Below are 22092 nucleotides of genomic sequence, written 5' to 3' on the forward strand. Positions count from 1 at the left end.
AAATTAGAATATATTTAAAAATTTGAATAAAACAGCAAGAAACAAAACTATGGAATGGTTTGAGTGGGGAAGGACCTTAAAATCTCATTTTCCACCCCAAAATGAGCAGGGACAACTTCCCCTACCCCAGGTTGCTCCAAGCTGGCCTTGGACACTTCCAGGGATGGGGAAATCCACGATCATAACTACAGGCACATCGTCAGAAATCATTTTGTGTTTCAGCTTTCAAAAGTCCCATTTTCTTACCAATATCCCTGATTTTAAATGTCCCCTGCTTTGAATTTGCTCTATTTTGAATTTCCTGTTTTCAATTTCCCTTATTTTCAATGTCCCCTATATTAAATGTCCCTTATTTTGAATTTCCCCTATTTTCAATGTCCCCTATTTTGAATTACCCCCATTTTGAATGTCCCTTATTTGAAATTTCCATTATTTTGAATTACCCCCACTTTAAATGTCCCCTATTTTGAATTTCCTATTTTGAACTTCCCCGAGTTTCAATTCCCATTAGTTTGAATTTCCCATTATTTAGAATTTCCCATTATTTTGAATGTCCTCCATTTTCAATTTCCCTTATTTTGAATGTCCCTTGTTTTAAATCTCCCCTATTTTGCATTTCCCTGAGTTTCAATTTCCCTTATTTTAAATGTCCCTGAGTTTCAATTCCCATTAGTTTGAACTCCCCTTATTTTAATTGTCCCCTATATTTGATGTCTCTTATTTTGAATTTCCCCTATTTTCAATGTCCCCTATTTTGAATTACCCCCCTTTTGAATGTCCCTTATTTGAAATTCCCATTATTTTGAATTTCCCCTATTTTCAATGTCCCCTATTTTGAATTACCCCCCTTTTGAATGTCCCTTATTTGAAATTCCCATTATTTTGAATTTCCCCTATTTTCAATGTCCCCTATTTTGAATTACCCCCCTTTTGAATGTCCCTTATTTGAAATTCCCATTATTTTGAATTTCCCGTATTTTCAATGTCCCCTATTTTGAATTACCCCCCTTTTGAATGTCCCTTATTTGAAATTCCCATTATTTTGAATTTCCCGTATTTTAAATGTCCCCTATTTTGAATTCCCCCCCCATTTTGAATGTCCCTTATTTTAAATGTCCCCTATCTGGAACTTCCTCTCTTTAGAATTGCCCCCATTTTGATTTTCCCTTCTTTTGAAAGCAGCCCAGCCCAATATTTCAGGGGTTACTCACTCGTACTGACTGGTGAGAATGTAGCACAGAGCTCGGTTCCCATACAGCAGGTGGTTTGTACGGCTTGGAAATAAAAAAACCAACAAGATTATGAGGGTCAATAATGGATATTCCTATGGAAAACCACGAGGAAAAGGAAAAAATATCCATTTTCACCAGGTTTGCTCTCAAAAAACCCCCCCAAAAGCCTCCATGGATTTGAAAGTTGTCACTGGGAATGCTCGTAGTAATTGTGGGATTATTTTGTAAGATTTGGGCTCTTCAACTTCCAGCTAACTCCAATTGTTCTCAGCCTACTCTTAAAAAGCCCGGCAGATCCTGGAAATCCCAGGATCTCCTCTGCTTTTTTCAGGATTTCCTGAATTTCCACCAACTTCTGCTTTTCCCTTCTTGGCCTTGATCCAAGGGATTCCACTGGGCAAAAAAAGTTGATTTCAGTTTGAATTTGGGACCAAAACCTCTCCTGCCACGGGGCACTGATGGGGATAAAAATGGATTTATTCACAGAATATTAAAAATTAATTGACTAAAATGAATTGTGCATGGTGAGACCTCGGTGTGGATAAAAGGGAGGGAAAAGAAATCAAAACTCCTGATCCCTTTCAGCCTATTAAAGCCAAAGGCTTCAAAAATGAAAAATCCAACTCTTTGTACAAGGTGGTTCAGTGCAAAGTGGGATTTGATCCATTTTCCTGTATTTTATGGACACCAGGATGAGTAAAATCAGCATTTCCAATGGGGAACACACCAAGCCTGCTGACATCCCAAGGGAAGGGGAAAAAATGCCCTAAAAAATTCAAATTTCATCCCTTTCTCCCTTCTGCAGAGCCCAGGAAAGCCCTTAGAGCCTTTCAGGAAATGCCTGCAGGAAGAAATTAAACAAAGATTTCAAAAGGAAATCAAAGGCTGAGAGCTGGCAAGAGCAGGCGGTGAAATATTTGTTCTTCTTTATTCCAATTGCATCATCAGAACAAAGATAAGTAATGATAAATATTGGCAAGAGTTGCAAGAGTATTTCGAGGGCAAACACCCAAAGTGGTTGTTCTTTAAATAATTCATTTTCTTGCAGGTTTGCTCCTCTTCCTCTTGGTCATTTCAAACCCTAACAGGACTTTTGGAGCAGCAAAAGCACAAAACAAACAGGAGAAAAGGGGAAAAAATAGAATAAAAAATGGGTGATGGGGATTTTTTTTTAAAACCAGGTATTATTTGGCCTCTGATTGAAGCGGTTGATGCAAAATTGTCTAAAATGAGTGGATAAATAGTATAAAATTTCAACAAGCTGGGAGCAGTTCTTACCAGAACTCGATGGCTCTGGTGTACGACAGGATGGCACCGCACAGATTTCTTTGGGAGAATTCGGCATTCCCTCTCTGTTTCATGGCTTCACTTTGCTGCGAGACCAAGGACAAACCATTTATCCACTCAACTCACTCAACTCAGCAGCGTAAAGGCAATTCTTTCATGTATTAACTGGAATTATTTGTGCCAGAATTGAACACACGAGCTTTTCTCTTTCGGAATTCGGGTATTTTTACAATCCCTGATAATCACAACTCCCCCAAAAACACGACCCAAACCCATCCTGAGAGTTTCTCTCACCTTCCTGTAGCTCTCACAGGTGAAAGCTTCCAATTCTGCCACCAAATCACATTCATGCAGTGCCACTTTGGTGATGTAACGTTTCCCTGGAGACAAAATTCAGGAGAACACAAGAGGGTGAGGAATTAATTCTTTAATTCAAGGCTTTCTCCCCTGTTACTAAAAACCCTGCTCTGCCAGCAAAACCTGGCTCACAACTGAATAAATCCAACAAACCTGGCACCAGGAGCCTTCAAAATTCATTTTTTTACTACGAGAGAAGCCCAGAATGAAAAGAAGAATATGAATTATTTCAGGATTTCTAAGAGCAAAGGTGTTGGAACCCTGGGCACCGAGAATTTCAGATTTTCTGTGCTGACAGGCACTGACCCCCAAGCAAACACTGCATTGCACCTGAGCCCATGGAAAAAGCTTCCAAAATTGAGTGACAGCTCTGGGATTGTGGGTGTGGGGTTTGGATGGAAGTGTGTGATAGCACAGGGTGGGAAACTCAGAGTTTAAGGGTTTAGAATATGGTAATAGATATAAAAACAAGATGGAAATTTTAGGCCAGTCCTTCTTTTTCACCTTCTTCTTCTTCATGGGTCTGGGTGGGATCTTGTAATTGGGTAGAAAAAAATCTGCATTGCGGGCCACGGGTGGTTGGTTACTGGGTTAAAAGTCAAAATAATTTAAATGGAAGAGGGAGAGGGGATTTCTATGGAATTAAGGAGCTGCTGCTTTGCATTGCTGTGCTGTGAATTGACAAATTAAGAGGAAAAGGGATACATTTTTCCATTTTTTTTAAATGGATAAATTCCCAGCAGCCTCCTTGCTGGGCTGGAAGGGAATGTTCTTCTCCAGCCTCTTCCACCCGTATCCATGAATTATTTTGGACAAGGACACCAGGCCACAAAACTGTCAGGGTTTGTCCTCAAAAGCCAGCCTGATTCAGGGCTCTCCAAAAGCATCCTGCACTTCCCAGAACGGATGGAGAAGGGAGGGATGGAAGGGAATTAAAAATTAAAATTGGGTGGAGGTGGCTTCAGGTCCTCTGGGGGAAATGAAAAGGGAAATTCAGTTTATTGGGGTGGCTTCAGGTACTCTCAGAGCAGGGCAGTATCACCTGAGGGTCTGAAACTCCACAAAAATTCCACAAAATCCCACAAAAAATCCCTTTCCAAAGCCGTTTATCTGTTTATTCCCACAAGTCAGGGGATTGTGGAGAAAATCCAGTTTTAAATTTGAGGCACCTGCATTTCTTAATTGGCCATTTTATCCCCAAAAGGCCTCGTGGAGAAGGAGACACCGCTCCATTATTTTGTTTTTTCAGCTTGAAGTGCTGCAGAACTCCCAATTTGTGGGACTTTAATGCAGGTAAGAATTAATAAAAAGCTGAACATGAACAAGAAACGTTCGAGCATTTAATGCCAGCTCGGGAAAAAACAAAAAAAAAAAGAGAGAGAGAGAGATAAAAGCAACACAAAGGGATTTTTTTGGTTTCCATATATATATTTATATATATATAAATATTTATATATATGTATATTTATATTCTTATATATATTTTAATCTATTTTTATCTATTTGTATATATTATACCTATTTTTATATATTTATATATATAAAAATATTTTTATATATACTTATATTCTTATATGTATTTTAATCTATTTTCATCTATTTATATATATTATACCTATTTTTATATATTTATATATTTTACATATATTTATATAAATACACATATATTTTATATCTATTTTTATATATTTTTTATATATCCTATATATCCTTATATATCTATATACATAAATATATCACAACATATCTATTTTTATATATTTATGTTTTATATAGAAAAATATATTTCAATATTTACTTTTATATATTTTATTTATAGAAAAATACTTTAATATATATATTTTTATATGTATAAAACATATTTCAATATATATTTTTATATATCTATATTTACACATATTTAAGTTTATATATATTTTTATATATTTACATGTACTTACATAAGTATATTTATATGTATTTACACATATACTCACATATATATGTATATTTATATTTTTATATATTTCTGTATTTTTATATTTTACATATATCTATATTTACACACATACACATTCATGTAAGTTTATATGTTTTTATATATTCACATATATTTAGGTATATGTGTATATTTCTACATTTTTATATATTTATATATATATTTTTTTAAAAAAATTGTATATATTTAAATATATAAATTTCTATATTTATAAAGTCTTTATCCCCCCTGCTCTCTGGCCCACCCCGGCGTGCCCGTACTCACACTCAGTAAACAGAATGGCCAGTTTCAAGCGGCCACACTCGCCCAGCTTCTCCAGGTTCTGCAGGATGTTGGCATCCCCAGCACACCTGATCCATTCCAGGGTCTCCGCAAGGTGGAAAACACCCTGTTCCAATTGGGGAAAAAAAAAAAAAAAAGAAATAGAAAAATCAAGGTAAAAATAAAATAAAATAAAATCGTTGCTACACAAAGCGAAGTGTTGGAGCCCGTCCCCTCTGCTTTTGTCTGGGGTTGAGTTGGGGTTTTTTTTAACAGGTAACGGGGAATAAATGGAAATATCTGGAGATACTGCAGTCGTAGAATCAAACCACATTGGCAACAGGAAGAATTCAAATGGTGGCATTTGATTTATAAACCTCTGAAATGATTGAAAAACATGCAATATAAAACACGTTACATATCATGCATCCATTCTATACATACTACGTATATTTCATACATAAACATACAGATATTTATATAAAGCTCCTCAAAATTGATTCAGAAATTTCCTCATGACTGAAATTATTAGAAATATCTATATATTAACCCTCTAAAATTTGATTCAGAAACTTTCTTCTGATGACTGATATTAATATATATATAAAACCCTGCAAATTTGATTTAGAAACTTCATGATGACTGAAATTCTGGTTTTTTAAAAAAATATAAATGCTCTAAGATTTGATTCAGAAACTTCCTCATGACTGAAGCTGTTTAAAAAAAAAATTATAACCTTTAAAGCCCCACAAATTTGATTTAGAAACTCGCTTCTGATGACGGAAAATATTTTTAAAAAATACATTTTCTAAAATTTGATTCAGAAACTTCCTTCTGATGACTGAAATTATTTAAAATATATATATATAAACCTCCTCAAATTTAATTCAGAAACTTCCTTGTGATGACTGAAATAATTTAAAAATATATATATATATGTATAAACCCCCTCAAATATGAATCAGAAAGTTCTTTCCGATCACTGATATTAAATACATAAAAATGTATATATATACATAAATACATAAATATATAAATATCTATAGCTATCCACATATATCTATATATCTATATATCAAAATATAAATATATATCTATATATCTAAATATATATCTAAATATAAATATAAACATAACCCCCCCCAAATTTGTTTTAGAAACTTCCTTGTGATGACTGAAATTATTAAAAAATAATATAAACCCTCTAAAATTTGATTCAGAAACTTCCTTCTGATGACTGAAATTATTTAAAATATATATATACATAAACCTCCTCAAATTTAATTCCTTGTGAAACTGAAATAACAGAAACTTCCTTGTGATGACTGAAATAATTAAAATATATATATATATAACCCCCCTCAAATTTGTTTTAGAAACTTCCTTGTGACGACTGAAATTATTAAAAAAATAATATAAACCCTCTAAAATTTGATTTAGAAACTTCTTCTTACGGCTTTTGAAAACTAACCTTTAAAAAAATCCCATGACTAAGACGAATATCCCCAAAAGTAACAGCAAGTGTGCAATCCCCACTTGTGTTTATTCTGCTTCTCCTGTTGCTGCAATGTTGATCTTTAAATGAAACGCTTTTATTTTGGCTTTTATCCCATAGCAAACCCCAAACAGCACAAAGCGGGGGGAAAAAGGGATTAAATAAACCCAGGGAAATTCAGGATTTTCCCAATTAATGAGTTGAGTTCTAGCAGAAAGTGGACAAACAACTCCAACAAACTCACGTGTTCTACGCCACTGCCAATCCTCAGGATGCCACGGATGAAATGTGGAATGTTCTGCAACGAGGAGGAAAAAAAAAATATTAAACAAAATATCAATTTATTGAGAAGTGAGCATTTGAATTTCTGCCTGCTCAGGAATATTTCCTGTTCTGCCGGAATTCACCATCCCTGGGGAAGCTCCATTCCAGATTTTGGTGGAGAAATCAATGTTGGCAGGGGAAAAGAGAATTCCTGGATGGAAATTTCCTGCTCAGCCCCTCTGAAGCACTTGTGGAACTCTCTAAATACCAAAAAAACCCCCACCTGAGACATCCAATTAAACATCCCAAAATCTGCTCCTCCAAATCCATTTCCCTCCTGGATGTACAACCCCAAAAACCCCCAAAATAAATTAATTAAGCAATGTGTTCGACCTAAATGTGTAGCTTGGGGTTGAGGAGGGAATTTTCAAGAAATGAAATAAGAAATGTCTTACTGCCTGAATTTAAAATAAAAAATTTTGGTTGAGAAATCAATGTTGGCATGGAGAGATGGAATTCCTGGATGGAAATTCAGCCCCTCTGAGCACTTGTGGAACTCTCTAAATACCAAAAAGAAAAGACCACCTGAGACATCCAATTAAACATCCCAAAATCTGCTCCTCCAAATCCATTTCACTCCTGGATGTACAACCCACCAAAAAAATCAAAAGAAATTAAATAAGAAATGTGTTCTACCCGAATGTAAAAAAAAAAAAAACCAAAATATGTAGCTTGGGGTTGAGGAGGGAGTTTCAAGAAACGAAATAAAAAATGTTTTACTGCCTAAATTTAAAATAAAACCCACAATAAATCCCTTCAGCAGCTGAGAATATTCCTCCACTGTTCTAAGTCAACAACAGCAGCAAATTTAAATTAACATTTGTTAAATGAGGGGGGGGGGGAAAAAGTACTTTAGTCATTCATTCATCCACCAACTTTATTCCTGACTGCAAATATTTCCTAAATTATCCCAACTGGAATAAAGCCTAGGCCACAATTCCTTGTCTGGAAATGATCAAATAAACTCAATTATCAAAGAGTATCTTCACCCCAGCCAAAGGAAATGTCTAATTTAGGACAAAAATCCCAAGATGTTTAAAGGGACAGATTTAATTAACGCGGATTTGAGAATTTCTAGAGAAATTGAAAATCCAGGACTTACAGCAACTCTTTTAATTAAATCAGCAATGTCTTCCAACACATTGCAGGCGTACAATGTATTCATGCTCAAGCTCAGGAACAGCACGCTGGTGGGAAAGGAAATAAATTGTTATTTGGTTAATTACCAAGGTGTTGCAGGGTCTTAATTACGGATATTTAGGGGGATTAGATCTAAGGAAGAGAATTTTATAAAAAAATTTGCATCGAGGCCTTCAGAGGAGGAAGGAGAAAAATAATAATAATTTAAAAAAAGAAGAGAAACAAACAAAGGCGTGGCTGCTTTTGAAATGTCAGCATCTCCATAAATCCTGAAATACCCCCCGAACTTCAGCTCCCCACAATCCCAAAGGTTCCAAACTTCATATTCCCAAAGATTCCAAACTTCAGCTTCCCAAAAGACTCCAAACTTCAGAGTCCCAAAATCCCAAAAATTCCAAACTTCAGCATCCCAAAAAAGATTCCAAACTTCAGCTTCCCAAAATCGCAGACTCCAAAGTCCCAAAATCCCAAAGATTCCAAACTTCAGCTTCCCAAAATCCCAGACTCCAAAGTCCCAAAATCCCAAAGATTCCAAACTTCAGCATCCCAAAAAAGGTTCCAGAGTCCCAAAATCCCAAAAATTCCAAACTTCAGTCCCAAAAAATTCCAAAAATTCTAAACTTCAGCTTCCCAAAGAATCCAAACTTCGTATTCCCAAAGATTCCAACTTTCAGATTCCCAAAGATTCCAAACTTCAGCATCCCAGAATCCCAAAGATTCCAAACTTCAGCTTCCCAAAAGACTCCCAACTTCAGAGTCCCAAAATCCCAAAGATTCCAAACTTCAGCGTCCCAAAAGATTCCAAACTTCAGCTTCCCAAAATCCCAAAGATTCCGAACTTCAGCTTCCCAAAATCCCAAAGACTCCAAACTACAGAGTCCCAAAATCCCAAAGATTCCAAACTTCAGTCCCAAAAATTCCAAACTTCAGCTTCCCAAAGAATCCAAACTTCCGATTCCCAAAGAATCCAAACTTCAGATTCCCAAAGATTCCAAATTTCAGATTCCCAAAGATTCCAAACTTCAGCATCCCAGAATCCCAAAGATTCCAAACTACAGAGTCCCAAAATGCCAAAGATTCCAAACTTCAGTCCCAAAAAATTCCAAAAATTCCAAACTTCAGCTTTCCAAAGAGTCCAAACTTCCTATTCCCAAAGATTCCAAATTTCAGTGTCCCAAAATCCCAAAGATTCCGAACTTCAGCTTCCCGAAATCCCAAAGACTCCAAACTACAGAGTCCCAAAATCCCAAAGATTCCAAACTTCAGTCCCAAAAATTCCAAAAATTCCAAACCTCAGCTTCCCAAAGAGTCCAAACTTCAGCATCCCAAAATCCCAAAGATTTCAAACTTTAGAATCCCCAAATCCCAGAGATTCCAAACTTCAGAGTCCCAGAAAAGATTCCAAACTTCACATTCCCAAAAAATCCAGACGTCAGAAACTCAGCCTTAATTTTTCCATTTTATTTTTTTTTCAGCCAAGGAATTTTCACAGGGGAACAAGGAAAAAAAAAAAAAAAAAAGGGAAAATTCAGGAGGAAAATGTGGATTCTCACCAATAATCCTCCACAAAGTAAATGCTTTCCTTGATGAAGAGCAGAGACCAAAACATCCTGACTTTCATCGCGTTGCAATTTTCCCTCAATTTTTCCACGGGCTGACTGCACCAAACCTCACAAGGATCAACTCCTGCAAGGGGGAAAAAAAAAAAATGGGAATTACAGGGCAAAATTCAAGCGGTCCAAAGTGGCAGCAAATATTGAAATCAAGGATTGTTTCCAATAAATACTGAAATCAAGGATTATTTCAAATAAATACTGAAATCGAGGATTGTTTCCAATAAATATTAAAATCAAGGATTATTTCCAATAAATATTGAAATCAAGGATTATTTCCAATAAAGACTTAAATCAGGGATTATTTCCAATAAATATTGAAATCAATTATTATTTCAGGCACTTAAAATGCCAATAAATATTAAAATCAAGGATTATTTCAAATAAATATTGAAATCACGGATTATTTCCAATAAATACTGAAATCAGTCATTATTTCAGGCATTCCAAAGTGCCAATAAATATTAAAATCAAGGATTACTTCCCATAAACACTGAAATCAAGGATTATTTCAGGCATTTTAAAGAGCCAATAAATGTTAAAATCCAGGATTATTTCCAGCCTCTCCTCCTGACAAAACCATCAGGTCCTCTGGAGGAAATGAAAAGGGAAATTCAGATTATTGGGGTGGTTTCTATTTAGATACTCTGAGAGCAGGGCAGCATCACCTGTGGGTCTGAAAATCCACAGAAATCCACAAAAAAAATCCCCTTTCCATATTTATCTGTTTATTCCCACAAATTAGGGGGTTGTGGAGAAAATCCAATTTGGACTTTGAGCCACCTGCTTTTCTACAATTGGGAATTTTTGTTTCTTTATTACTGCAAAACCTTTCCTGCACAAAAAAAGAAAATAAAAATTTAAAAATCAACTGGAAATTGTGTTTAGAGCTAAAACCACCAGCCTGGAATCTCCATCCTCACAGCATGAGTTGCCTCCTGCATTCATGGAAATATTATTGAGTATTTAATTAAAAATATTAGGGGGAAACAGATGAGAATTGTTCCAGGCTAACAGAATACAACACAAGAAATAATAAGGAGTTCATTTTCAGGCCCAAAGAAGGAAAAATAAAAATCAAAGAGCCAAGAAATGGAAGAATATTGGTTTAATTTCCATACCTGTTTTAGGATTAGGCAGCCCTGTCTGTCCAAAGTTTCCATGACCCTAAAGATAAACACATTATTTACAGATTTACATGTAAATATTTCTAGATTTGCCATTAATTACATCGCAAAGCCAAAAAGCAAACAAAGAAATGCAAGCAAGGAACGAAGAAAGCATTTTGTTTCAAGGGGGAACAAAAAAAAAAAAAATAATATTTACCTTCATCTCATTAAAAATTAATGGTAATTTTTAATTTAAAAAAAGTCCAAAGGTTGATTATGAATGGACAGAAAAAGCTTTACTCATTTAAAGAATATTTTTAACCACAATAGAAGAGGATTCTAGGAATTAATAATTCACAAATCAGGCAGCAAAATCATGTTCAAGAGGACCTGACTGACTTTAAAGGTTTAAGAAGGTAACATAGATTTGTTTTTTAAAGAATAATTAAAAATAATAATTACATTTTGGCAGTGAACGTGTATTTGAGTAAAACCATTGACAGCAATAGAAGAGGAGTTGATTTAGTATTTCCTGTGACTTTCAAGGGGTTTAAACCCCATTTGGGCAGCTCAAGTTGAAGAAGAAATGATTTATTTTGATTTCTAGATCCTTACAAAGTCTGTTACTTTAACAAACATGACAAATGTGTGATTTAATAAACGCTCCGTCCCACAGGAAATGCTGCATTATCATTTCACAGAAGTGCAGAAATTCTAAAATTCACATATTTAACAGGGCAGGATATACAATAAAAAAGCGAGAAAAAAACAAACTGTGATTTAAAAATCAGCTCATCTTGAAAGACAACTGACAGCTCCTAAAGAGCTTTGTTTTGGCAGCAGCAAACACCCCAAAAAACCCCTTCAGTGATAGAAATAACTCCTGAATGGAATCCCAGCTCTACTGCTACCAGTCCCCTGGAAAGGCCGAGCTTTACCAAGGAGAAATTCAATTTATTTATGCTTTGAATTCCAAGGAGAAATTCAATTTATCTGTGCTTTGAATTCCTGCCTGGGGAGGACAAAAGGCCAAATAAAGATAAAGAACTCCTGAGGAGCTCTGCAAGCAGCACAAAGGTGGAAATCTGGGATTTCTGGGATTCCTCAGGCTCAGCAAGAAGGGGGAAAATAAAAGTATCAAGGAAAGTATTCCTGGAAGTGTGGAAACAGAAAAGCGCTGCAGTTTTAGGGGCAGAAAAATCCCAACAGGAACTGAGAGGGAAAATTCCTCACGAATTGGAGAGACAGGACACAGGGAATGGGTTTAAGATGAAGAAGAGCAGGGCTGGATGGGATTTGGGGAATTAGGCAACGTTCCCTGGGATGGAATTCCCAGATTTGCTGCCCCCGGATCCCTGGCAGTGCCCAAGGCCAGGTTGGAGCAGCCTGGGACAGTGCAAGGTGTCCCTGCCCATGGCAGGGCTGACACTGGATGGGATTTAAGGTCCCTCCCAAGCCAAACCAGTCTGGGATCCTGGGATTAAATAAGCAGAGCCTCACTGGGCACAAAGAAACGCGTAAAATTGGAAGGGATTAGAAGAACAAAGAAGGGGCAAGGCTGGAGTCACTGTGCAGGGCTGAAACCCCAGGGAAGCAAGGGTTGAAACCCCAGGGAAGCAAGGGCTGAAACCCCAGGGAACCAAGGGCTGAAACCCCAGGGAACCAAGGGCTGAAAGCCCAGGGAACCAAGGGCTGAAAGCCCAGGGAACCAAGGGCTGAAACCCCAGGGAACCAAGGGCTGAAATCCCAGGGAACCAAGGGCTGAAATCCCAGGGAAGCAAGGGCTGAAACCCCAGGGAAGCAAGGGCTGAAACCCCAGGGAACCAAGGGCTGAAAGCCCAGGGAACCAAGGGCTGAAAGCCCAGGGAACCAAGGGCTGAAAGCCCAGGGAACCAAGGGCTGAAATCCCAGGGAACCAAGGGCTGAAAGCCCAGGGAACCAAGGGCTTCCCACTGTCCCAGGCTGCTCCAAGCCCACCGTCCAAGCTGGCCTCGGGCACTGCCAGGTGCAGATCCTGTTAAAAACTTCCCCGGAACATCCCGCAAGTTTTCCCATCCAGTTCCAACCCTCACTTACCAGTTCAAAGCTGGACGGATCACATGCGAAAAGAGCCACGGCGGGATACTCGGGTCTGAACAGAGAATTGGCCATGGCGCATCCCCCTGAGGGAAAAGGGAGGATGAGAAACACACAGGGGGAAATAAAAGGCAAATAGCAGGAGCTGTGCAACACCTCAAACGATCACACCGCGAAATCGCACTCTGCCTGGGTTCTAGGAAAGCTGCGCGTTTTTGAAAAGAGGGAAAATTGCTGGAAAAAGCCTTCCCAGCTCCGGCTAAAATCCTGCGACACCGACTAAACTCCGTCCTACGCCCCGGCAGGAGCTCGGGGCGCTGCCTCACCCCCGCCAAGGCGACACCTTTCCCCCGCCGGCTGACGGAGCAGCATTCCCGGGATCGCGGCTCCATCCCCGGGATGCCGAACACTCCGCCCCGTCCCTGCAGCTCCCGGGCTCCCCCCCCGGCGCCCTCCGATGTCGGAAAGCGCAGTGCCGGCCGCTCACGTGTCCGATCCCGCGGGCGCAGCGCTGTCCGTGCCGCTGTGCCCAGAGCCCGGAGGGGTTCGCGGCACCGCGCTCCGCCTCGGGAGGGGCGCGGCTCACGCTGGCGGACACAATCCGGGCGGCGAGCGGGGAGCGAGGGCTGGGAGAGGCGCGGGGGGAAGGCGGCTGAGCCACCACTCCTTCCCTTCACCCCTTAATCCCTGCATCCATCCCTAAATCCATCTTTATCTCCATCCCCCGCACGCACCGCTGCGCTCCCGCCACGCGGCCGCCGCGGCCGCTCCCGTCATCCCAAAACCGCGCCCCGCCCACCGGACGCGCCGGCCATTGGTCGCCCGCCCTCTGACGTCACGCGCCGCGGCCAATCCGCGGGCCCGGCGCCTGCGCGCTCGCGGCCGGATGGGGAGGCGGGTGTGGGGGGCGCCTTCCTCCCCTTCTCCATCCTCCTCCTCCTCTTCTTCTTCCTCTTTTCCCTCCTGCTGTCTCGGTTGGGAGGAGGTTTCTGGCGGGGGGGAAAGAGGGAGGGATGCGGGGCACAGCGGGAGTACAGCGGGGTCCGTCCTCCCGGAGCAGCTTCCCGGGAATTGTGTGATTTTCTCCTGGAAGTTCCCGGGAAGAGCCCGGGATGGTGGAGAACTCTCCGGCCCCGCTGCCGGAAAGGGCGATCTACGGCTTTGCGCTTTTTTTGGGCTCGTGGTTTGGCTTCAGTGAGTATCCCGCAGCTCAACCCAAAGCCTTGCTTTGCTGCGTTTCCCATTTTAATCAGGTTTTCTTTTTCTTTTTTACTCGAATCACGCACGTTTTCACATTCACTAAGCACTGCTGGTGGTTGTGGCGTTACCTTTCCCCACCAAAATACTGAAAAATAAATGAATTAAGCCAATCTGGTCAACAGCGGTGGAAAATACTTGGAGTTCTCTCAGCTTCGCTGCTGTGATGAGTTTTATATTTCACTGGGGATCCATCTCGGGACCAAGGTTTGAGAGGGTAGAAAACACTTTTTCAACGCGGTAAATGTGGTTTAGTGCAGGATCCTCCTTTGTCCTGGGTGAGTTGGGTTCAGCTCCTCTCCCAGGGAGAATTTTCAATCATTTTTCATTCCAGTTCCATCCAAACCCTGCAATTCCACCTGGTTTTCCTCCCCATTAAATGTCCACCGTGAGGTCATTTTACTGCTTTAATCTTACCTCTGTTCAGATTCCTTTGGGTTCCTTTTTAATGAGGTGTTTGGGGGGAGGTTTTGTTGGGTTTTTTTTTTTCTTCTATTGTTCTGCAGTTTAACTCGGAATAAATCCTTGTGCGTCTTCGTAGGAAATCAGAAATTAAATGTGAAAGCAAATAGAAAACTGATCCCTTGTAACCAGGCACTGGGCGGGGTTTGTTTCTGAGAGGCAAATTCTTTTGGGAGAGATATTTTGGTTGAAATAAAAGGAAAATTTAGTAAACCTGAAACACCATCAGCCTTTTTGTGACTTTTGAATTCTGTTGTGCAGTTCTGTACCTTATCTGGGCTTATGTTCCTGAGACTTGGCTCTTCTCCCTGGGACTCACATACTGGCCTCAAAAGTAAGTTCGGCCAATTAAACTCTTCAAATCTTAATTATTTTCAAATAACAAAACTTATTTTTTTCCCTTCTTTGTAAACAATAACCTTGCATCAAACCCATTTTTCCCTGATGACGAAGGGCTGAAACATTTCTGAAGCTTTTTTTTTTTTAATGGTGAAAATGTTTCCTTGTGCCATGAGGTCAATAATCTTGGGATGTTTCGGGATAAATTTGGCTTTTTGCCTTCAGGAAGTTTGCTGGTGGAAATGCAGTGACCTTTAGGCCATAATTAAAAAAGAAACACATTTTTAAATGAATTTGTCTGATGTTTTGTCAGTTGTTCCAGTGGAGTCAGGATCCAGAATCAGAGGTGTTGTTTCTTTTCCTCTTGGAGGAATTCATCGCAGGTGCAACACCAAATAAAATTAAAATTGATTTGTTATTTGTTCCTAAATGTAAAATTTAAAATCATTTTTTCCTCAGGTACTGGGCAGTTGCTCTGCCAGTTTATCTCCTGGTGACTGTGGGAATTGGTTATATTTTGCTTTTTGGGATTAACATGATGAGCACAGCTCCGCTCAACTCCACTGACACCATCACAGGTAATTTTACTGCTCATTTTAAAAAGTTTGATCCTTCACTGAGAATTCTGGAAATCTGTCAGGAATAAAACCCACATTTTAAGCCTTTTAAATGTTTGAATTCTTGGAAGTCCTGGTGGGGTCTTCAGCATCCTTTAAAGCAGCTGAATTTGTAGCGTTTAATTGTATAATTAGAGAATATCCTTGGAAAAGGAGGATCTGCAAGCCATGAAATGTTCTCCTTATCTTTTGCAGATAACTTTGCAAGAAAGCAGCAGCAGAAGAAATTCCAAGAGGAGGCAATCCCAGCTCTGAGGGATATTCCCATCAGTGAAGTCAACAGGATGTTCTTCCTCCCTGAAAAAGGGATTTGCAATAGCAGATAGTTGTTGTTAAAACCTCTTTGAACAAAGGATTAATAAAATTTCCAGAGGGACAGTTAAAACCTCTCCAAGCTGAAAATAAAAACTCTTCCAGCTTTTTCTCTCCTAAATTTCTAATTGAATTTATTATTCTTGTTATTATTATTATGATGCCCCTTAATAACCTGCATTGCTCTGAGAATTATGCCCCAATAATTCATCTGGTTATTCTTTTAAAAATTTTTAAAAATGGGTTTAAAAGTGTTCTCTTACTCACAGCTTTCTGTTTGGAATTCCCCTTTGAGAGGGGAAAGAAAGCAGCTTTTACACAAAGTTTAGTTTTATTTCTCTTTGAAGTCAGGGAGAGAAAAATGTGGTTTGCCAACAGTCAAACACTTGAGGATCTTTGGAATTCTTAATTGGAAGTGTTTGCGTTGTAAATATTTTATCGGCCTTTGTAAATATTAATAAAATGTGGCTGATTTTCCCATGTTCACCTTTTTCCTGTGGTTCTGGGAGATTTCTCCTGGGTTAAGGTGTTTAATGCTCCATTTTCCTTCACACAATTCTTTATTCAGCCAAATCTGTTGATCCCTCACCCCCCTCAAAATCATCAGATTTACTGAATTACCAAAAATAATAAAGGTGAAGATTTGCTGAAACAAGCCTTGAAGTTACTTTTTTAAAACTTATTTTTAAGAATACTGGAACAAAAATTCAAGGAAAGAGCAGAAAATACAGGAACTGACAGGTCCATGCTGTTAAAACTCAAGGTTAAATGGTTCAGATGTTTTTTTTAAACACTGAACTTTACTTTTTTTTTTTTTTCAGGTTTCTTTCCTTTCTCTCAAGTATCACAAATTCAGTTATCTCCAGGACTCGATGTTATTTAGGTCTATTATAAAGCCCAGTGAATAAAACCTCGTCATTTATTAAGCCTGCAACCAACTTCAGCAGAGAATTTAGTTAAAAGTGATATTATTTCATTAAAAGGTAATAAAATGTTGAGAATTTGTGTGAAAAATCTGATGCCAATTCTTTAGAAATCTGTCAAAATGACCATCGGGTGCTCTGGAAAGTTTTAAGACTTTTATATTAACAATCACTTTGTTAATATATATAAAATAAAATTTATACATTGAGATAATAATATATTGTTATATATAAACATTTATTATGTATATTTATATATTTATATTTTAGTAAATATATCTCTGTAGTCGGTTGGGTTTTCTGCCTGAATTTGAAGGAAAAAATCTCCATGTTCAGTATTTCCAGGTAGGATTAAAAAAGTCAATTAAAAAAATTAATGTTCCTCCTTACTGAAGGAAAAAGTCCTTTTCACCATTTCACTTCACTGAATTTTAGGTGTAATGGCATGTGGGGGCATGGGATAAAAACAGAACAGCGTTGATTTGTGTGGAGTTTCATCTCATTAATTAAATTTTGGGGTTTAGTTTGCTGTTGTTCCTCGACCCTGCCACCATCCTGTCCTTTTATTAATTTTAATTAATCATTCAATTTCCTTTAACTCACGATTTTATGACCAGCAGACAGGAAGATGTGTTTACTCTTTTGTCACTCCTCTAATCACGTCCCAGACATTGAAGTATTGACTGTAATTTTTTTTTTTCTTGTGTATTTTCACCCCATTTTTTCCAATTTCATTTGGAATTCCGACGCGACAACGAGTTGAAGGCCACGTTTGGGATCATTTGATGGAAGGATTAATTCAGTGCCTTTGTTAAGGATGCCCAAATCCCTTCAGGATCAAGGAAAGCCACTGGAAAATGCCCAGAGAAAACAGAAATTAAAGGCTGTAAACCTTGGGCAAAGATTGGAGCCCAAATTAAATTGATTAATTTAATTTCTCTGCAGAGCCCGCAATGATGGGAGAAGCAAGAGTGAGGGGGGGTTGTTTGTTCAAGGAAAACTTGCAGGGATGAAACTGAAATCTTTGCTTTTCTGTCATTTCTGTTTCGAAAAGACGCCGTGGTGACCTTTTCCTCAACTTGGCCACGTTCGACACTTCAGAAATTGCCTCTGGGAGCAAAATAAAACCAGGCGATGTGGAGTTTGGGGGCTAAAATACGTATTTTTGGGGAATTGGGGTCCACAGGTGTTGCCTGTGATTGTGATTGAGAAGAGGCACAACTCTGCAAAGAGGAGAGGAGGTGTTTTTATGTAGATTTATATAAATTTTGCCTTGGGTATTGAGGGGGAAAAGAAATCCCTCACATGATTGAACGGTGGTGCTTCTCTTTACAAAACATCCCTGGATATCAGGTGTCCATTCTTCTCAGAGCCTGAGGGGAAACTAAGTAAATTAAAGGGAATAAAACCCCTAAATCTGCCCTCATTTTCACCTTTCTGCCTCACTGGTGGCACAACTTGGAGACTTCAATCCACTGCCGTGTCCCTGCTGGAATAAAACCGGGGATGGAATTTCAGGTTTGGGTTTAACTGCAGCTTTTTGGGTTCTCCTGCAGTTTTCATCCCGTTGGGGGGCGGATGATATTTTACACCTCTTGCTGTGAAGATCATCTGGTGGGGCAGGATCCCCCCCAGGTGGGATGGGAAGGGAAATGTGTGGGGAAACGTGTCCGAATGAAATAACATTGAGGTGCCCCGATGGAATGGGGCTGGGCCAAAGGGGAGAACGGAGCCGAATTTGTGTTTGTCTCTTCTTTCCATCTTGGCAGGAAAGGGGAGGGTGATCAAAATGTGGACTGGGAGGAAAGGCTGGCACAGCTGGGATTGTTCAGCCTGGACAGGAGAAGCTTTGGGCTGAGCTCAGGGTGGCCTTGCAGGGCCTGAAGGAGCCCCAGGAAACCTGGAGAGAGACAATTCCCGAGGCATGGAGGGAAAGCACACAGGGAATGGCTTCACACTGAGAAATGACAAGTTGAGGTGGGATATTGGGGGAAAAAAATCCTTCCCTGGGAGGGTGGGGAGGTGCTGGAGTAGAATTCCCAGATTTGCTGTGGCTGCCCCTGGATCCCTGGCAGTGTCCAAGGCCAGGTTGGACACTGGGGCTTGGAGCAGCCTGGGACAGTGGGAGGTGTCCCAGCTCACTGGGTGAACTTTAAGGTCCCTCCCAAGCCAAACCATTTCCCTGGAGTTAATCAGATCGACTTTTGCTGTTCCCTAAAGCATTGTCCAGACCATCCCAGAATTCTCTGGAGCGTGAGGAATTCTGCCAGCTCGACTGGATCATCCCCAACCCCCACCATGGCTGGGCAGGGGGAGAACAGGAGCGAGGACAACCCAAGGCCCTCTGATCCAAAATGAAAAGCTGCAATATTAATATGAAATGTCCCTCCTGGGACACACCTGTGCTAGGGATCTAGAAACATTAAAGATGCAACAAGTCTCTGCGAACTTCAATTTCATTTGTGGGTGGAAATCATAAGATTCCACAAAATCCCAAAATATTTGACTGATCTCGTGCAAATATATTTCTGTTCACCTTTCTTGTGGGCACCTGAGCCTGAGCTGCTGAGATGTTTCATTCAGAGTCCTGCTTGCTGAGAGCTGTTGAATTTCCAGTCAGCTTTCACCCAGCTGGGATGAATGGGGGCTTTTGTGTCTCTCTGTCCAGGAACTGTTTTCTGAGGAGAAAGTTTTGGAAGGATTCCGTTTTGTTCTGCCAGTTCCTTTCCAGAGGGGTTGCCAAAGTCAGTTTTGTTGGGATGCTGTGCTCTGGATGAAAAGCAGCTGATAGATGAAGCCAGGGCAGAATAAATAACGTAAAATAGGAAATGTTTCAGTGAATTGGGTGGATTCTGTCCCTGGAGCTCAAAAAGCTGCTGTTGGGAATATTGCCTCTGCTCAGTTCTGCTGCTGTTGTCATCCTCCCTGTATAAATGTAATTTAGGGGGAAAAAAAAAATCCTGGGGTAGTTCTTTTTCTCTTAATCCAAATTAATCCTGCGTCACGTTTAGAAAAAACATTTCTGTGGCCTGCAAGGATATGCTTCCCTTGGATGTTTATATCCTTCAGAGCTTGTTTTAAAAACTCTTGGAAGCAGAATTCGAACCTGTTGTATGAAAATGAACTTTAAATTATGATTCTTTGTACAGCAGGAATCTGAAATTGCAGAGGTTTTGTGGAGGCATCCCTGTCTCAGGCAACAGAAAGTTGCTTTTTTTGCTTTTTGCCATCATTTTAGGGAATGGAAAACGAAAGCAGCGTTTACTGGAAGGGTTGCAGCTGCTGGATTCCCAAGGGAAAAGCTTTTGTGGCACAGAGACCCGAGGCCAGGATTTCCCATCTGCTTCCAGCCTCGCCTTTGAAGTGCTCAACTCACCAGGAACTCCTTTTCGGGGAGGGCTTTGTCACCTCTTTCCTGTAAATGATGGATGGTCCTGAGGTCACTCTGAGGTAAAAAATCAGAAGTGGCAACTGAAAGTTGCCTGCAGCTGAATCCCAGAGACGCTGCACCTATTCACTTTGGGGCTTCTCTTAATTATTAACCAGCTCAGTGCATTTTTTTTGTGTGTGTGTAATGGGTCATCACAGAGCAGTGAAATCACTCTGATGCTTTTCTGTTTGCTTTTGCTGCAGACTCAATAAATTATTTTAGGGTATCTTGTGAAATACCTTCAGTTATCTGTGTTTGGAAGTGGGGATGTGGGAATGAATCCAAAAGCTGAATTTCCCTTTGTCACTCTGGGGGTTTCAATTTTCAACTAATTCTTGTCATTCCTTACATGACAGGATGTCTCCTGGTGGAAATTTCATTCATGAGCCTCTTTGGAGTTTGCAAGTGGAGATATTAAAAAAGAAAAAAAAAAAAAATCCTTCCTTCTAATAGGTTTGTTCATTCGAAATCTGAATTTTTCCAGCCTTCCAATGTGTGCCACTCCCTCTGTTTGCCAGGAGATGACTGAGAGGAGGAGCTGCCCCACACTTTGAAGAGGCTCTGAAAACAGCCTGACTTTATCTCACAAGCACCAGAGGTGCAGGAAAGGTCAAAAATCTGCAATTCTGCATTTGCTTTGTCTCTGGGGAAACAGTGGCAGTTTGGGTTGGAGTTAAGGCCCGTGAAAGATAAAAAAAACATTTAAATATAGCGGGGGCAAATGGTTAATGCTTGAGGTATTTAAAGGTGCTGGTAGCAAGGCAAGTGCTGAGAAACTCTCTGAGAATAAAAAAAGACTGTGGGGAAGCCAAACCGGTGCCACATGATGCAAGTTTAAATGTGGCATGAAATTAAATTCTGGATTAAAAATCAAGGCTGATTTTTTTTCTTTTTTTTCTTTTTTTTTTTTTTTTCTTTTTTTCTTTTTTTTTTTTTCCTGGTTGGCAAAAGATTACAGGGGGAAATAAATCTGATAACAAGAGAATGGCAGAACCCCAGAAAAATATCATAAATGTTGTTCAGAACCTGTGGGTCAGACTGGAAATGGATGAGGCCAGCTGGGCATCCAGCATTTTTAGCAAAATAAATATATCCCATGGAGCCAATAAGCAATTATTCCTTGCCTGATTTCAGTGTGTTTCCAAGCCTTCGGGTTATTTTGGGGCTGTACATTACATCATTCGGCCTCATAATCAATGCAATTCTCACTTTCTCGGGGCTGCAAAGTGTTTAAAGTAATGACTCAGCACAAGGCTCTCAATGTTCTTTATCTGTGTTACTGAAACCAACCTGATTTAAAATCTTTGGTTCAGCTTCAGGGTTTTATTTGCAAGTCTCTAAAAACACAAAAGGATTTCCTGCCATTCTCCAGTGCTTTGGACTCATTCTCCTTGGAAAGAGAATTATAAACAGTTTCTGGTTGAGCTCTGCTGTGTTTCTCTATTTGGTCGGGAGTTTGTCCATCCATTCCTGGCAGTTCTTTTTAAAATTCTTCACTTTTTAATGTGGATTCTGAGTCTCTCAGGGCTCACTTCTTCTTCTTCTTCCTCAGACTCAGCATCGTCATTGTAGAAGTGAATTGTGGCTTGTACAGGAAAACTGGCCAGAACTTTCTCTCCAACATTAGCAAGAAACTTCTGGGATTTGGATTTGGGCAAATAAAGCCTGACAAGAAGAAAAAAACCCACATTTTAAGAGGAAAAAGTTCAACAGTGCAACACTTGTCCATCCAATTTAGCTTGAACCTTAAAACTTATTTTTTAAATAATTAATCCTAGAATTAGGATTAGGGTACCATGGTTAGATTGAGGTTGGTGGCCTGAGGTACAGAGGTTGGTTTTAGTGGATTTTGTGTCTCCAGGTGGAGGAGGAGGAGGTGT

The 22092-nt window shown here is 39.7% G+C and overlaps 2 protein-coding genes across 4 annotated transcripts in view; one reads left to right on the forward strand and one right to left on the reverse strand.

Annotated features, from left to right (window-relative positions):
- The window catches only part of TTC3 (tetratricopeptide repeat domain 3), a 50495-nt gene extending 37214 nt beyond the window's left edge, over positions 1-13281 (reverse strand). For both annotated transcript variants that reach the window (XM_066177166.1, XM_066177165.1), the window contains exons 1-10: positions 13199-13281; positions 12873-12958; positions 10809-10854; positions 9628-9760; positions 8037-8121; positions 6855-6908; positions 5119-5242; positions 2814-2899; positions 2511-2605; positions 1212-1274 (exon numbers count right to left, since the gene is read on the reverse strand). In XM_066177166.1, the coding sequence (XP_066033263.1) occupies positions 1212-1274; positions 2511-2605; positions 2814-2899; positions 5119-5242; positions 6855-6908; positions 8037-8121; positions 9628-9760; positions 10809-10854; positions 12873-12958; positions 13199-13244 (818 nt within the window). In that variant the 5' untranslated portion in view covers positions 13245-13281. The remainder of the gene's footprint in view (positions 1-1211; positions 1275-2510; positions 2606-2813; positions 2900-5118; positions 5243-6854; positions 6909-8036; positions 8122-9627; positions 9761-10808; positions 10855-12872; positions 12959-13198) is intronic.
- A 494-nt stretch (positions 13282-13775) lies between these two features.
- On the forward strand, positions 13776-16514 carry PIGP (phosphatidylinositol glycan anchor biosynthesis class P). Of its 2 annotated transcripts, none has more exons than XM_066177170.1 (4): positions 13776-14066; positions 14853-14925; positions 15390-15508; positions 15743-16514. In XM_066177170.1, the coding sequence occupies exons 1-4, from the start codon at positions 13985-13987 to the stop codon at positions 15871-15873; spliced, it is 405 nt and encodes a 134-aa protein (XP_066033267.1). In that variant the 5' UTR covers positions 13776-13984; the 3' UTR covers positions 15874-16514. The 2 variants fall into 2 exon arrangements, with proteins under 2 accessions (XP_066033267.1, XP_066033268.1); XM_066177171.1 differs by lacking the exon at positions 13776-14066 and adding an exon at positions 14089-14407.
- Positions 16515-22092: the final 5578 nt, after the last annotated feature.

This window comes from Chamaea fasciata, unplaced genomic scaffold, assembly GCF_029207755.1.
Source record: "Chamaea fasciata isolate MVZ Bird 193981 ecotype frontalis unplaced genomic scaffold, bChaFas1.0.hap1 SCAF_2, whole genome shotgun sequence".
Classification (NCBI taxonomy): Eukaryota; Metazoa; Chordata; class Aves; order Passeriformes; family Sylviidae; genus Chamaea; species Chamaea fasciata.

Bases quoted from the DNA above. Each gene is read 5' to 3' on its own strand.
- PIGP (XM_066177170.1), top strand. From the start codon at position 13,985: ATGGTGGAGAACTCTCCGGCCCCGCTGCCGGAAAGGGCGATCTACGGC. The intron at 14,067-14,852 runs GTGAGTATCCCG...TCTGTTGTGCAG, and splicing joins GGGCTCGTGGTTTGGCTTCA to TTCTGTACCTTATCTGGGCT. The intron at 14,926-15,389 runs GTAAGTTCGGCC...TTTTTTCCTCAG, and splicing joins CTCACATACTGGCCTCAAAA to GTACTGGGCAGTTGCTCTGC.